This window comes from Lagenorhynchus albirostris, chromosome 2, assembly GCF_949774975.1.
Source record: "Lagenorhynchus albirostris chromosome 2, mLagAlb1.1, whole genome shotgun sequence".
In the NCBI taxonomy this organism is placed as follows: domain Eukaryota; kingdom Metazoa; phylum Chordata; class Mammalia; order Artiodactyla; family Delphinidae; genus Lagenorhynchus; species Lagenorhynchus albirostris.
The window spans coordinates 149,400,189-149,415,027 of record NC_083096.1 but is presented as its reverse complement, the minus strand read 5'-3'; the positions used below and the strand labels follow the sequence as shown (position 1 = coordinate 149,415,027).

Here is a 14,839-nt window from a genome sequence, read left to right as displayed (position 1 = left end):
CTCTCCTGGCCAGCCGCGGCGCACCAACGCCCTGCAGGCTGTGTTTACGCCGCCAACCTCAGTCCTCTCCCGGCGCTCAGACAAAAGCCGGAGCCTCAGCTCCCAGTCCCGCCCGCCCCAGCGGGCGAGCAGACAAGCCTCTCGGCTGGTGAGTGCCGGTCGGCCCGATCCTCTGCGCTGGCATTTGTCCGCTTTGCCCTCCGCACCCCTGTTGCTGTGCTCTCCTCCGCGGCTCCCAAGCTCCCCCACTCCGCCTCCCGAAGTCTCCACCCGCGAAGGGGCTTCCTAGTGTGTGGACACTTTTCCTCCTTCACAGCTCTCTCCCGCTGGTGCAGGACCCGTCCCTATCCTTTTGTCTCTGTTTAGTTTTTTCTTTTGCCCTAACCAGGTACGTTGGGGGGTTCCTTGCCTTTTGGGAGGTCTGAGGTCTTCTGCCCGCGTTCAGTAGGTGCTCCGTAGGAGTTGTTCCACGCCTGGATGTATTTCTGGTGTATCTGTGGAGAGGAAGGTGATCTCCGCGTCTTACTCTTCCGCCATCTTCCCGGAAGTCCCTGAATCTAATTCTTAACAGGTCTGAAGCCAAACTCTTATTTTTTTATCCATCAATCCATTCATTCATTCAGTCAGTCAGTCAGCAATCATTCATTCATCCATTCAAAAATATTTAAATTTTGACCAGTAATAAGTGCCAAATTCTGTGCTGAGCACTGTAGATTCTACAGTGAAGGTAAGTTTCCAACCACCTAGATCCTCATGGCCTTTAATATTTAAAGTGGCTGGTTTAATCCTTTACTATCCTTCAGTTTCTCTCATCTGAAACAAGAAAATTGTTCCCTTGGACTCTAATTCTATCCCAATCTATCAAGAGATAGGAAGAGAGGGAAACAGATAACTAACAGGAATTACAATACAGTTTTATATAAAAAGTTATATAATAAGGATAAACACAGGGGTGCTTAGGGAACAATTAGATGGGGCAATTAATTTTAACTTGGAGGCTAAGGAAGGCTTCAGAGGCAATCAAAGTTTTAGCCAAATCCTGAAAGATGAGTAAGACATCTCTTGTGACCCATCTCGCATTCTGTGGGTCCATCTTTTTATTCCAGACATTTCTCTTGCATCAGCTACGTAACCTGACAGCATTTCACTTCGTGCACCAGTCACCTCTCATTTTCTGTCCTGAGATTTCCAGTAATCACCATGTGGGATACTTGTGGGAACCCACTCAGCCATTCTGGCACACATACAAACCTTTAAGTGTGAGGAAATTTATACCCACAGGGCAACCTTTGACCAACGGGTAAAGGAAGCTAGTGAATAAATACTTCTCTTTTCCAAGTCTTGGGCAATTACTCTAAGGTACATTCCACATGGCCCCTGAGAAGGTCTCCAGAGCTAAGCTTCAGTTGCCCACAGTGGTAACCAAGTCCATAACACACACTTAGATTGCCATTCCCTTTTTCCCTGTATCACTCTTTAAATCCCACTCCTGGGCTTCCCTGGTGGCGCAGTGGTTGGGAGTCTGCCTGCCGATGCAGGGGACACGGGTTCGTGCCCCGGTCCGGGAGGATCCCACATGCCGCGGAGCGGCTGGGCCCGTGAACCATGGCTGCTGAGCCTGCGCGTCCGGAGCCTGTGCTCCACAACGGGAGAGGCCACAACAGTGAGAGGCCCGCGTACCGAAAAAAAAAAAAAAAATCCCATTCCTGTTCCTTAGAATCACTTCTCAAAATAAACTACCCATACACATACCCTTATCTCAGGCTCTGCTTTTGGGGGGAAATCCAGGTTAAGGAAGATCAGGAATTAGTTATTTAGGTATGGATAGAGGGAATTGAACATGTTCCAGGTGGATGTACAAGTATCCAAATTTGTGGAATTGCAAAGGCAGAGTATATTTAGTAAGCTAAATGTAGTTACACATCATATTACCCCTATAAATTTATTCCTTGTCCTGCAGTCTCTAACTTTGTGAATGTCACCACCATCCGACCAGTTGCTCTTGCTAGAAACCTGGAAGTCACACTTGACCACTCCTTCTTTTCCTCCCACATCCAGTTAATTAGCCTTAAAGGTCTCCTAAATATTCTCCAATTTGTTCCCTTCTCTCTATTACCACTGCCATTGACTTGGTTTTGTCCTTCCTCATTTCTTACCAGGCTACCGCAAGAGCCTTCCAGGGTCTCTCTAGCTCCCCTCAGTCATGCAATAATAGTTCTAAAATATCAACCTGTTAATGATCCTTCAAAGTATCCCTACAGGATAAAGTATACATTCTATTCTTACCTTTATCCCAGACTATATGGCACAGTATGGTAGTTAAGAGCATGGGCTTTGAAGTAAATGACTAAGGTTCAATTACTAACTCTTCCATTAAACTCTCCTAAGACAGTCCCCTTATCTATTCTCAGTAAGGTCTGAAGGGGCTGGTGTAGTCTTGGCCCTATGAATTCTCGAAATTAATGAACCAATACTCACTTTCAACATGAAGTCTTGCACTGAGGAGAAATCACTGGGAAAAGAATCCAAACTGGGCAGCACAGGGATAATCAGTGCAAAGGAAAGAGAAAGCCCAGATAAAATGGAGATAATGAAGCAGAGGAGAAAGATCTCAAAAGAGGGGGCTCTAGAACTATGAAGCTAGAAAAGCTATGCTGACACAGCTTTCCCTTCTAAAAATTTAGGAAAACTAATTACAGGTTAAAATTAGTAATAGAAAAGGCTTACAGTCAAATCCTATACAAGGTTATTGTTGAAAAATATAATAATAAAAGTTAGAATAACATCTCTACCATAAAAGCAGATGTCAGAAAGACATGCTCAAAAGACAGATTAAATTCATAGCCTAAGATTTCAAAATTATCTAAAATAAGAAAATGACAGAAAATGTGAAAGAACAACATAAATCTGAATTAGAAAAGTTAGAAATGAAATGACAGAACTCAAGAATGAATTAGAAGTAAAAGAAAAATATCATTTCAGAAATAACAGCTAAACTAGGAAGAACACAAGAATGAATAAAACACAACTCTTAATGCCTTAAGGCAGGGGTCCTGGTCCATGGCCTGTTAGGAACCAGGCTGCACAGCAGGAGGTGAGCAGCGGGCGGGCAAGCGAGCGAGCGAAGCTTCATCTGTATTTATAGCTGCTCCCCATTGCTCGCATTAGTGCCTGAGTGCCACCTCCTGTCAGATCAGCAGCAGCATTAGATACTCATAGGAGCATAAACCCTACTGTGAACTGTGCATGTGAGGTATCTAGGTTGCATGCTCCTTATGAGAATCTAATGCCTGATGATCTGAGGTGGAACTGAAGTGGTGATGCTAACACTAGGGAGCACTGGGGAGCGGCTGCAAATACAGATTATCATTAGCAGAGAGGTTTGACTGCCCAGAGACCATAATAAATCAACTGCCTGCAGACTCATATCAAAACCCTACCAGTTGAACCTAGTTGCAGGGCAGGAATAAAGAGGTAGACATAGAAAATGGACTTGAGGACATGGGGTGGGAGGGCGAAGCTGGGGCGAAGTGAGAGCAGCATCAACATATATACACTACTGAATGTAAAACAGTTGGCTGGTGGGAAGCAGCCGCATAGCACAGGGAGATCAGCTCGGTGCTTTGTGATGATCTAGAGGGGTGAGATAGGGAGGGTGGGAGGGAGGCTCAAGAGGGAGGGGATATGGGGACATGTGTATGCACATGGCTGATTCACTTTGCTGTGCAACAGAAACTAACACAGTATTATGAAGCAACTATACTCCAATAAAGATCTATTAAAAAAATAGATAAATAACAAGGTCCTACTGTATAGCACAGGGAATTATACTCAATATCCTGTAATAAACCATAATGGAAAAGGAAAGGAAAAAAAAAAAAACCCTATCAGTTAGTGGCAAATGAAAACAAGCTCAGGGCTCCCATGATTCTGCATTACGGTAAGCTGATTAACTATTTCATTGTATAACACAGTGTAATAATAATAATAGAAATAAAGTACACAATAAATATAATGTGCTTGAATCATCCTGAAACCACATCCCCCACCGCCCCACCCCTGGTCCATGGAAAAACTGTCTTCCACAAAACTGGTCCCTGGTGCCAAAAAGATTGGGGACCGCTGCCTTAAGGGAAACAGAATGTAAAAAAGGAAGAAAATCCTAAAAAAAAATTTTTTTTAAGATAAAAAGGATTTGAGGCAAAGTAGCAGAAAGAGAATATAAGCAACAAAGATCCAGCATACACACAAGAGTCCCAAAGTCTAAAACCAAAGCAATGTAACAGAACGAATGCCTAAAACTGTAATTCTAAAGAACTTCTCTGAAGTAATAAAAAAGGCAGAAACTTCACAGGGAAAGGACATACTACATATCTAGAAAATAAAATTCAGAACATCAATGGGACATATTATATAGTAAAACCACAAGATTTTAAAGAAAAATAAAAACTCCTTTGGGAGCCTAGATAAAAGGACCAATTCACTCATAAGGGAAAGAAAAGCAGATTTTCACTTGGACTGTTTTGACAGCAACACTTTACAATAGAAGATAATGAAAGAATTCATTTAAGATATTTAAGGAAAAAATGTGAGTCAAGGATATTATATCCCCATAAATTGGCTTATGAATACAAAGGCTGCAGATAATCTGTTGAGCACTGATATCATGACCCCTTCTTAAGGAACCTACTAGTAATAAGCTTCAGACAGCCAAATGACCAGAGAGACAAGGACTAGGGACTGGTGGTAATGATCATTAACAGCTGCTAACACCAAAAAAAGACAATTAGAAATGATTTGCCTTAAGACAGAAGACACCACCACCTACAAAAGCATCTTGCCAAAAAAATTCAAACTGGAATTCAATTTAGCCTCTAGGTCCAACTACCAATTAATAGAAAATACAGAGAGAGGAGTACTTTTGAAATGACACCACAGGGCTTCCCTGGTGGCGCAGTGGTTAAGAATCCACCTGCCAATGCAGGGGACACAGGTTTGAGCCCTGGTCCGGGAAGATCCCACATGCCTTGGAGCAGTTAAGCCTCTGCGCCACAACTACTGAGCCCACATGCCACAACTACTAAAGCCACGTGCCTAGAGCCCGCGCTCTGCAACAAGAGAAGCCACCGCGATGAGAAGCCTGTGCACTGCAACGAAGAGCCGCCCCCACTCGCTGCAGCTAGAGAAAGCCCTGCGCAGCAACAGAGACCCAACGCAGCCAAAAATAAATAAATAAATAAGTAAATAAACGTATTAAAAAAAAAAAAAAGAAGACACCACAGGGTCACAATCAGCAAAATGCAGACTGTGGGAAACTCTACAAGAAAAATACCCAGTTCCTTCAACATATAAATTATAAGGGGGAAAAAAAAGAGAGATGGAGGGGAAATCTATATATTAAAAGAGATATTTTAATCAATTATAATGTGTAGTCCTTATTTGCTTCCTGGTTTTAATAAACACACTAAAACGATTTAAAAATTCTATTTATGAGGCAACTAGAAACTCATGTACTAATTGGATACTTGATGATACTAATGAATTATTATTATTTTATTTATTTATTTATTTATTTATTTTGCGGTACGCAGGCCTCTCACTGTTATGGCCTCTCCTGTTGCGGAGCACAGGCTCCGGACGCGCAGGCTCAGTGGCCATGGCTCACGGGCCTAGCCGCTCCACGGCATGTGGGATCTTCCCGGACCGGGACACGAACCCGCGTCCCCTGCATCCACAGGCAGACTCTCAACCACTGCGCCACCAGGGAAGCCCACTAATGAATTATTAATTTGTTTTTTTAGGTGGTATAATGGCATTATACTTCTATTTTTATTTTTTAAAAAGCCCTCATACAGCAATGTTCTGAAATATTTACAGATGAAATAACATGATGTCTGAGATTTCCCTCAAAAGAACATGAGAGGGAGCAAGTTGGGTGGGAATACAGATGAAATAAGATTTGCCATGGGTTGATAACTGCTGAAGCTGGGTGACAGATATATAGGTAATGCTCCATGTACTTTTGTACATGTTTGAAATTTTCCATAATAAAAAGTTTTAAAAAGTGCTTCCTTCGGCAGCACATATACTGAAATTGGATCGAAACAGAGAAGATTAGTACAGCCCCTGCACAAGGATGACACGTAAATCCATGAAGCATTTCATATTAAAAAAAAAAAAAAGTAAAAAAAAATAACTGGTCCACAATTGGTATTTAATAAATAACAATTTTTTTTTTTTTTTTTGCGGTATGCGGGCCTCTCACTGTTGTGGCCTCTCCCGTTGCGGGGCACAGGCTCCGGACGCGCAGGCTCAGCGGCCATGGCTCACGGGCCTAGCTGCTCCGCGGCATGTGAGATCTTCCCGGACCGGGGCACGAACCCGTGTCCCCTGCATAGGCAGGAGGCGGGCTCTCAACAAATGCGCCACCAGGGAAGCCCCCTAAATAACAATTTTAATCATTATTATTAGTTGACTGAACAAATATTTGCCGAATGAATGAGTTCAGACATAGGTAAGACTGATCATTCTTCAGCAAATAGGAAACACAATTATGAAGAAAATATAAAATCTAAGAACTTTTTTATTATCAGCACCATTTATAATAATGGAGCTCACTCACCCAGGGCCTGGGAGAATGAATGAGCCAATAATCTCTCTTGATAAGTCAGGGAAAGAGGTTTGGGCAGCTGAAACAAAAAGTGAAAAGCCAGTAAATCAGCAAAATTGTGGGATGAGATAAGGCAAAATGAAGTAGAAAACAGTGCCAGAAGAATAAAACCAAATGAAATATGTTGAAAAAACATAACATAGCAGATATGATGTCCAGCTCCAATATTCTATAAGTACACACAACAGAAGATTCCACATACAAGTAGGATTGCAATACATTTAGCAAATGCAAGGCAAATGACAAAGATGATAAACTAAAACAATAAAACATATTTTAAACAAAGAAGCCAAATAAAGCTAATATACTACTGTGGTCTTTCTCTGAGCAAAGCAGAAGCCACATGGGATAACCTCACAGTAAATTTGGGGAACTAAGTCTGGAGGAAGTAGGTAAAGATAAAAGAACCAAAAGCAAATAAACTCGGAACTCTCAAAGGGAATATTCTTATCTTACCTAAAATCTTATTGAAAAAGAGTCTCCAAATGTTTAGGACGCTGCTTTGTGGGCACAGGGGAAGAGAAATAAATGGCTCAAAGTAGCACTGCTTTTAAACCATGGCACAGCCTGTGGGTACAACTTTCTCCCTTAACAAGGTACCTGTCATCCTTCAGCAAACACTAACAAACTGCCTCCTCAGGCTGTCTCACTTTTTTAACTGTTTATACGTATTTCCATTGTGCTTCCTACAAGCTCACGTTGATCCCAATCAGACGGTTCTGAATTTTGGCTCAGGTTTTACTTTGTTCTTAATGACTATTCAGGCGTCTATTTATGTTCCTCCACAGGTTAGCTTTGCTGCTTTCTGTTCCAGGTTGGAATGCAAGTTGATGTGAAGCCAGGATTTCAGGTGCCATTGGTATAGGAGAAACCAAGTGGAGAGAGCAAAGAGAGCAGAGACTTGCTAGCCAAAGTCACAGCTTGAGAAGAAAGCTCAGAGGCAGGACTGTATATAAAGGATGCTGTGTAAATGATGTGAAAACAAAGGGGTAAGGGAGGAATAGAAATTATACTGTGCAGAATGACTTAATGAGGATTCTGATCCTAGGTATAAGGAGAAGCCCTAAAATAAGAAGTAAGTGATCAAAACCATAAGAAGAGGTAGTGACTTGGGAGTAAAATGTCCTTTTGGCAGTTACTTTCCCGTTCATCTCATGCCCTCTCCTATTTATTAATAGTTGGCCCTATTATTTCTCAAGGCTCTAAGAGTTATAGGGAAAAAAAAAAAAAAGAGTTATAGGAACTTATTTGCATGAAACTCCCAGGATCTCCAGTTCTAGGCTAGGGCAAAAATAACATTTCTAAGATTTATAGATTAGGGAACAGAGAGTTTAGTTTATACCTCCATACTAAATTGTTAGACAGTAACTAAAACAGCTCCTGGGAAGACCACTAAACACCCTTAGCTTCTTGGTAAACCTGGCATCTATCCCTGTGAAAGAACAGAGTTCTCATGATCTTAGTGAAATTCCCCATATCTTCCCTAAAGAAAGAAGCAGCTGCACTAAAGAAAACAACACACCCAACATTATGGTATTAGAAATCCCCACTGTAATCAGAAGCACCAAAGCCTACTTGGGTAGAAGCAGAGAAAGACAAAAAGGAGGCCAAAAAGTGAAAGGAAATGCCTATATACATTGCACTGGAGGCCCTGGCCAGGGCAATAAGACAATAAAAAGAAATAAAAGGCATTAAGATTAGAAAGGAAGATATATTATAATACTGTTTTTATTTGCAGGCAACATGATGATGTATATAGAAAATCCGAAAGAATCGACAATTTAAGAAAGTCACAGGGCACAAGGTCAATATGCAAAAAAACAGTTGTATGGCTATATACAAGCAATAAACAATTAGAAAATAGAATAAAAAATACTAGTTACAATATCATTACATTGAAATGAAACAGGAATAAAATTATTGAAAGATGTTCAAAACCTCTATACTGAAAATTATAAAAACATTACTGAGAGAAATTACAGAAAATCTAAATAAATAGATGCTCAAGGATTGGAAGATTCAATATGAAGATGTCAATTCTCCCCAAATTGACCTACAGATTCAATGCAATTCCAATCAAAATCCCAGAAAGCTTTTTTTTGTAAAAACTGGCAAATTAATTCTAAAATTTACATGGAAATGCAAAGGACCTAGAATAACCAAGGCAATTTTAAGGAAAAGGAAATCCAAAGGACCTAGAATAGCCAAGGCAATCTTCAGGAAAAGGAACAAAGTTGGCAGATTTATAGTACCTGATTTCTAGACCTACTTTATAAAGTTAAAAATAATCAAGACTTTATTAAATGTGGTACGGGAAGTAGAGACAAAAAGACCAATGGAACAAAGTAGAGAGAACAGAAATAGCACACTCAGGGACTTTCCTGGTGACGTAGTGATTAAGAATCCACCTGCCAGGGCTTCCCTGGTGGCACAGTGGTTGAGAGTCCGCCTGCCGATGCAGGGGACACGGGTTCGTGCCCTGGTCTGGGAAGATCCCACATGCCGCAGAGCGGCTAGGCCCGTGAGCCATGGCTGCTGAGCCTGCGCGTCCGGAGCCTGTGCTCTGCAATGGGAGAGGCCACAACAGTGAGAGGCCCGCGTACCGCAAAAAAAAAAAAAAAAAAAAAAAAAAAAAAAAAAAAAGAATCCACCTGCCAATGCAGGGGACACAGGTTCAATCCCTGGTCCAGGAAGATCTCACATGCTGCAGAGCAACTAAGCCCATGCACTACAACTACTGAGCCTGTGCTCTAGAGCCCATGAGCCACAACTACTGAGCCTGTGGGCCACAACTACTGAAGCCTGCTTGCCTAGAGCCCATGCTCTGAAACAAGAGAAGCCACCGCAATGAGAAGCTCACACACTGCAATGAAGACCAAAAAACGCAGCCAAAAATAAATAAATTTAAAAATGAAAAAAGAAATAGCACACACATAATCGGTCAACTGATTTTCAACTAAGGCTTCAGAGCAATTCAATGTGGAAAGGCAGGTCTTTTTAACAAATGATGCTGGAACAACTGAATATCCATACAGAAAAAAGTAAACCTTTATACCTTTACTTTTAGAAGTAAATACAAAAGAATATCTTTATAAGCTTGGGGTAAGCAAAGATTTCTTAGGACACAAAAAGTACTAACCATAAAAGAAAAAATCAGTAATCTGGATTTCATCAACATTTGAAACTTCTGGTCATCAAAGTCACCATTAAAAATGTAAAAAGGCAAGCCACAGACTGGCAGAAAATATTCACAACACATATCTGACAAAAGCTTTGCACCTATAATATATAAAGAATTTCTATAATCAATAATAACAAGGCAAACAACTCAAAAAAAAGGCAAATGCCTTGAACAGACATTCCATGAAGATATACAAATGGTTAATAATCACATGAAAAGGTGATCAGTATCATTATCATCAAGGAAATGCAAATTAAAACCACAATGAGGGCTTCCTTGGTGGCGCAGTGGTTAAGAATCTGCCTGTCAATGCAGGGGACACGGGTTCGAGCCCTGGTCCAGGAAGATCCCACATACCACAGAGCAACTAAGCTCCTGTGCCACAACTACTGAGCCTGCGCTCTAGAGCCCGTGAGCCACAACTACTGAGCCCACTTGCCACAGCCACTGAAGTCCGTGCGCCTAGAGCTCGTGCTCTGCAACAAGAGAAGCCACAGCAACGAGAAGCCTGCGCACTGCAACAAAGAGTAGCCCCCGCTCGCCGCAACTACAGAAAGCCCACATGCAGCAATGAAGAACCAACGCAGCCAAAACTAATAAATAAAATAAATAAACAAAATATCATTAAAAAAAAGAATAAACATAGTTATTAAAAAAACACCCACAATGAGATAGTGGTACATAACACACACTAGAATGGTTAAGATTAAAAAGACTGACAATACCAAGTGTTGATGAAGATGTGAAGCAAGTACAATTCTTATACATTTCTGATGAAGTGTAAAATGTACAACCACTTAGAAAACTATTTGGCAGTTTGCAATAAAGTAAACCCTATAACCTATAATATTTTTACAAAAAAACCTGCAGAACAATATTTATAACTGCTTTATTCATAATATCTAAAAATTAGAAACAATCCAAATGACCATCAACAGAAAAATGGGTAAATAGTGGTATATTTATTCAATGGAATACTACTCAGCAATAAACAAGAACAAACTAGTTATACCTGCAATCATATGAATGAATTTGAAAAATATTATGATGAACAAAAGAAACCAGAATAAAATTATATGATTTCATTTATACCTAGTTCATGAACAAGCAAAATTAATATATGGTGATAGAAATCAGAACAGCAGTTGACTCTAAAGGTGCAGGACTGACTAAAATAAAGCACAAAGGAACTTTGAGAGGTGATGAAAATGTTCTAGATTTGGATAATGATAACCTGGGTATATATAATTGTCAAAACTCATTGAACTATATAATTAATACCCGTGTATTCTACTGTGTGTAAATTATTCCCCAATAAAGGGAAGGAAAGGCTGTGTACATATCTGCATTAATTTTTTGTTCTTTAGTGCACAGGTAGGTTGAAAATAATAATACATCTGTTTGCAGTCACTAGAAATAGTAGGAGAAATTTTGCCCCCCAACTCAAGTAAGATAGCAACATTATCACACAGAATGAATTTTTTCCAAAGGACATCAATTTGAGAACAACTGACAGTGGATCTTTCTCAGTTTATGGGCCACAGGCCACTGGGGAGACTGTACCCTCATATCCAAAGACCCGTGTTAATTTCTTAATCAAAGGAGACTAAACATTCAAATATTATCATGTGGGGGAGCTGAAATTTTTGCAAGTTTCTTCGTACTTCTTTCCAGTCGATCCCTCATCTGCAGAGTCAACTGCTGGTCTGATTTCTATTACTATATATTAGTTTTGCTTATTCAGGAACTTTATATAAATGGAATCTTTTGAAGTATATTTGAAGTATATTTTTTTATAAAGATGTACTATGACTGAAAAATATTGGAACCTAGTGACTGTAACAACTGTCTAAATCTTCACTAGTAACCAAACTAAAAAGCAGTTGAAACATGGGCAAGAAAGAATGTGATGCAAGAATATATTTTTTAAAAAGCACTGTAGGGAGTTCCTGGTGGTGCAGTGGTTAAGAATCCGCCTGCCAAGGCAGGGGACATGGGTTAGATCCCCAGTTCTGGAAGATCCCACATGCCGCGGAGCAACTAAGCCTGTGTACCACAACTACTGAACCTGCGCTGTAGAGCCCAAGAGCCACAGCTACTGAGCCCACATGCCTAAAGCCCATGCTCCGCAACAAGAGAAGCCACTGCAATGAGAAGCCCTTGCACCGCAACGAAGAGTAGCCCCCGCTCGCCACAACTAGAGAAAAGCCTGCGCACAGCAGCAAAGACCCAATGGAGCCAAAATAAATAAATAAATAAAACAAAATAAAAAATAAAATATTAAGGAAAAAAAGCACTGTAAACTGCAATGCATTGGGAAAACATAAGATGATATTTATCTTCAATGAACAATAAAAATCAAGAAACAGTTTTTCACCTCAAGTTTCTGATATATGTGGCGCAGAGAATCTGCAGTTCCCATGTCAGCTTCATCAGAAATACACACAATATCTAGCTTCATTTTCATCTTGAAGTCTGCACATAGAGCCTTTTGGACATCCCTGGTGGTAATGACAATGACTTCTATAGCATGAAAGAAAAAAAGAAGGAAAAACTCTCATTCATTTAGACAATGGTTACGCTTTTTCAATTAGATTTGGTCTGTTTCTAGATTTAGTAATAATAGCTAATATTATTGAGACTTTTCAACATATTTTACGTGCATTCTCTCAGTTAATTCTTACAGCAATCACATGTTACAAATGAGAAAACTTGGAGTAAAAGAAATGAAGTGACTTTGTTCAGGGTACTAAAACTAGTAAACCAGATCTAAGATAAAACTTGCGTCTGTATGATTAGAGCCCATGCTTTAACTAATACATTACACACCACTTCTTCCTGATGTAAAGAATTTAGAAGAGCATTTATCAAAGCATATACAAATAGGATCACATTTTAACTCTTCATTCACTCCAAAGAAAGAGCTATCACCACTCTCCATCAGACAGCCGTTAGTGCTTCACTGAGGATCACAATGAACCCAGTAACAGGCAGTTTCCACGTAATAGATGCCTTCACCTTATCCACGTAATAGATGCCTTCACCTTATCCACGTAGCTATCAATTAATGACAGAAAACTTGGGGTTTTGTCATGGATCTTTGGCAGGGTAATGTAACCCACTGCAATATAACATGTGTTGCTGATATCTGAAGATCAGATTTTAGCACCTCTAAAGTGTAACAATTTCCACTACTTGTTCCAAGATAGTGCTCAATTATCTCCCCCTTCCACTATAATCATTCTCTTTTCTATTTTCTTCCCTTCTTTCTTCCTCTTTCTTTTTCAAATCATTTAACCTTTCTTCTTTCCTTCTCACTTTCTTCCTTTCCCCATTTGGCTTTCTTTCAGTCATTAACTCACTCATTCAACCAATAAGTACAAATACATTTAATATGTAAAGGACAAATAGGCACTGAGAATTCAGAAATGAACTAAACATGGTTCCCATTCTTAAGAAACGTAATATGGAAAAATTAGACATGGAAATGATTAATTAAGGAAGGCTTCATGGAAGGGATCGCCTCTGAGGCAGGCCATGATGAATTCAAGTCCAACAAAAATTTTAGTTCATACTGTACATAAAATGCTGATGTTACAAAGATGAATTAGACACAGTACCTGCTCTCAGGGAGATCAGTTTCCCATGCCACTAACTACAGCATAAAGCAGGCCTTGAGAGGTACTGAGATAGAAAAACAAAGTGTGATGAAAGCATAGAGGATGATTATGCTCTGATTAAAACTGTTTGTGATTAAAACTCTTTGTGATTTCAAAGAGAAGGTGACACTTCCATAGGTTGGAGAGGACATTTTAGGTAGAGTGAAGGGAGTAACTATAAACACGGGACAGTCAGTCTCATAATTGGACCAGGAATCTTCCGTATGGAGAGAGACTAATGCTAAGCGGGGCTATGTTAACTTCCCTAAAATCACAAACAACATGAACAGAGTGAACATAGAGTTTACTGTTCAACTAAAGAATCCCATATTTAGGAGACATTCTCCAAATTCTGACTGAGCCTCACTGAGAAGGAATTTTCTACATACCACAAAAGGTCATCACCAAGCATAACTAAAGATATATAGCAAAAGTAAAAAAAAAAAGTTATAGATGACAAATCCATAAGAACTTACTACAGGGAAGCAGTATATTTAAAAGTGTATTAAGATGTGTCCTTCACCTGTAAGACTGAGATCTAAAAAGAAAACCTTTTCTAAAACACATCTCTTTGGGACTTCCCTGGTGGCGCAGTGGTTAAGACTCTGTGCTCCCAATGCAGGGGGCCCAGGTTCGACTCCTGGTCAGGGAACTAGATCCCACATGCATGCTGCAACTAAGAGTTTACATTCATATGCCACAACTAAAGAGCCCGTGAGCCACAACTAAGACCTAGCACAACCGAATAAATATTTTTATTTTATTAAAATAAATATTTTTTAAAATGTTTAATTAAAAAAATAAAACACATCTCTTAAGGTCAATGTCATACAGACTACTGCAAAGAAGTGTTCACGGGTCTATCTCAAGAAGGTATGAGTGGAATAAACACTGGATCACAACCCTGGGGCCCAGGATCTGGCACCACCTCCATCTGGTATTCTGATCTGCTATATCTAACTATAGAACACCTCAAACTCATTGTGGCCAAAGCCAAACTCATTGTCTTCGCTCAAACCTGTTCCTTGGGAAGCAACCTAAATGTCCATCAACAGAGGAACGGATAAAGAAGATGTGGTACATACATACAATGGAATATTACTCAGCCATAAATAGGAACGAAATTGTGCCATTTGCAGAGACGTGGATAGACCTAGAGACTGTCATATAGAGTGAAGTAAGTCAGAAAGAGAAAAACAAATGTCGTATAATATTGCTTATACGTGGAATCTAGAAAAATGATACAGATGAACTTACACGCAAAGCAGAAATAGAGACACAGATGTAAAGAACAAACGTACGGATACCAAGGGGGGAAGGGGGCGGTGG

General features: G+C 40.0%; 1 protein-coding gene and 1 non-coding gene across 2 annotated transcripts in view; one reads left to right on the top strand and one right to left on the bottom strand.

Annotated features, from left to right (window-relative positions):
* EIF2B3 (eukaryotic translation initiation factor 2B subunit gamma) overlaps positions 1 to 14,839 on the bottom strand; it is a 169,278-nt gene that overhangs the window by 144,419 nt on the left and 10,020 nt on the right. Inside the window, exon 3 of the mRNA XM_060140215.1 lies at positions 12,229 to 12,374. Coding sequence (XP_059996198.1) covers positions 12,229 to 12,374 — 146 coding nt within the window. The remainder of the gene's footprint in view (positions 1 to 12,228; positions 12,375 to 14,839) is intronic.
* On the top strand, positions 6,065 to 6,171 carry LOC132516513 (U6 spliceosomal RNA). Its single transcript, XR_009539346.1, has one exon. It is a non-coding gene; the product is annotated as a U6 spliceosomal RNA (small nuclear RNA).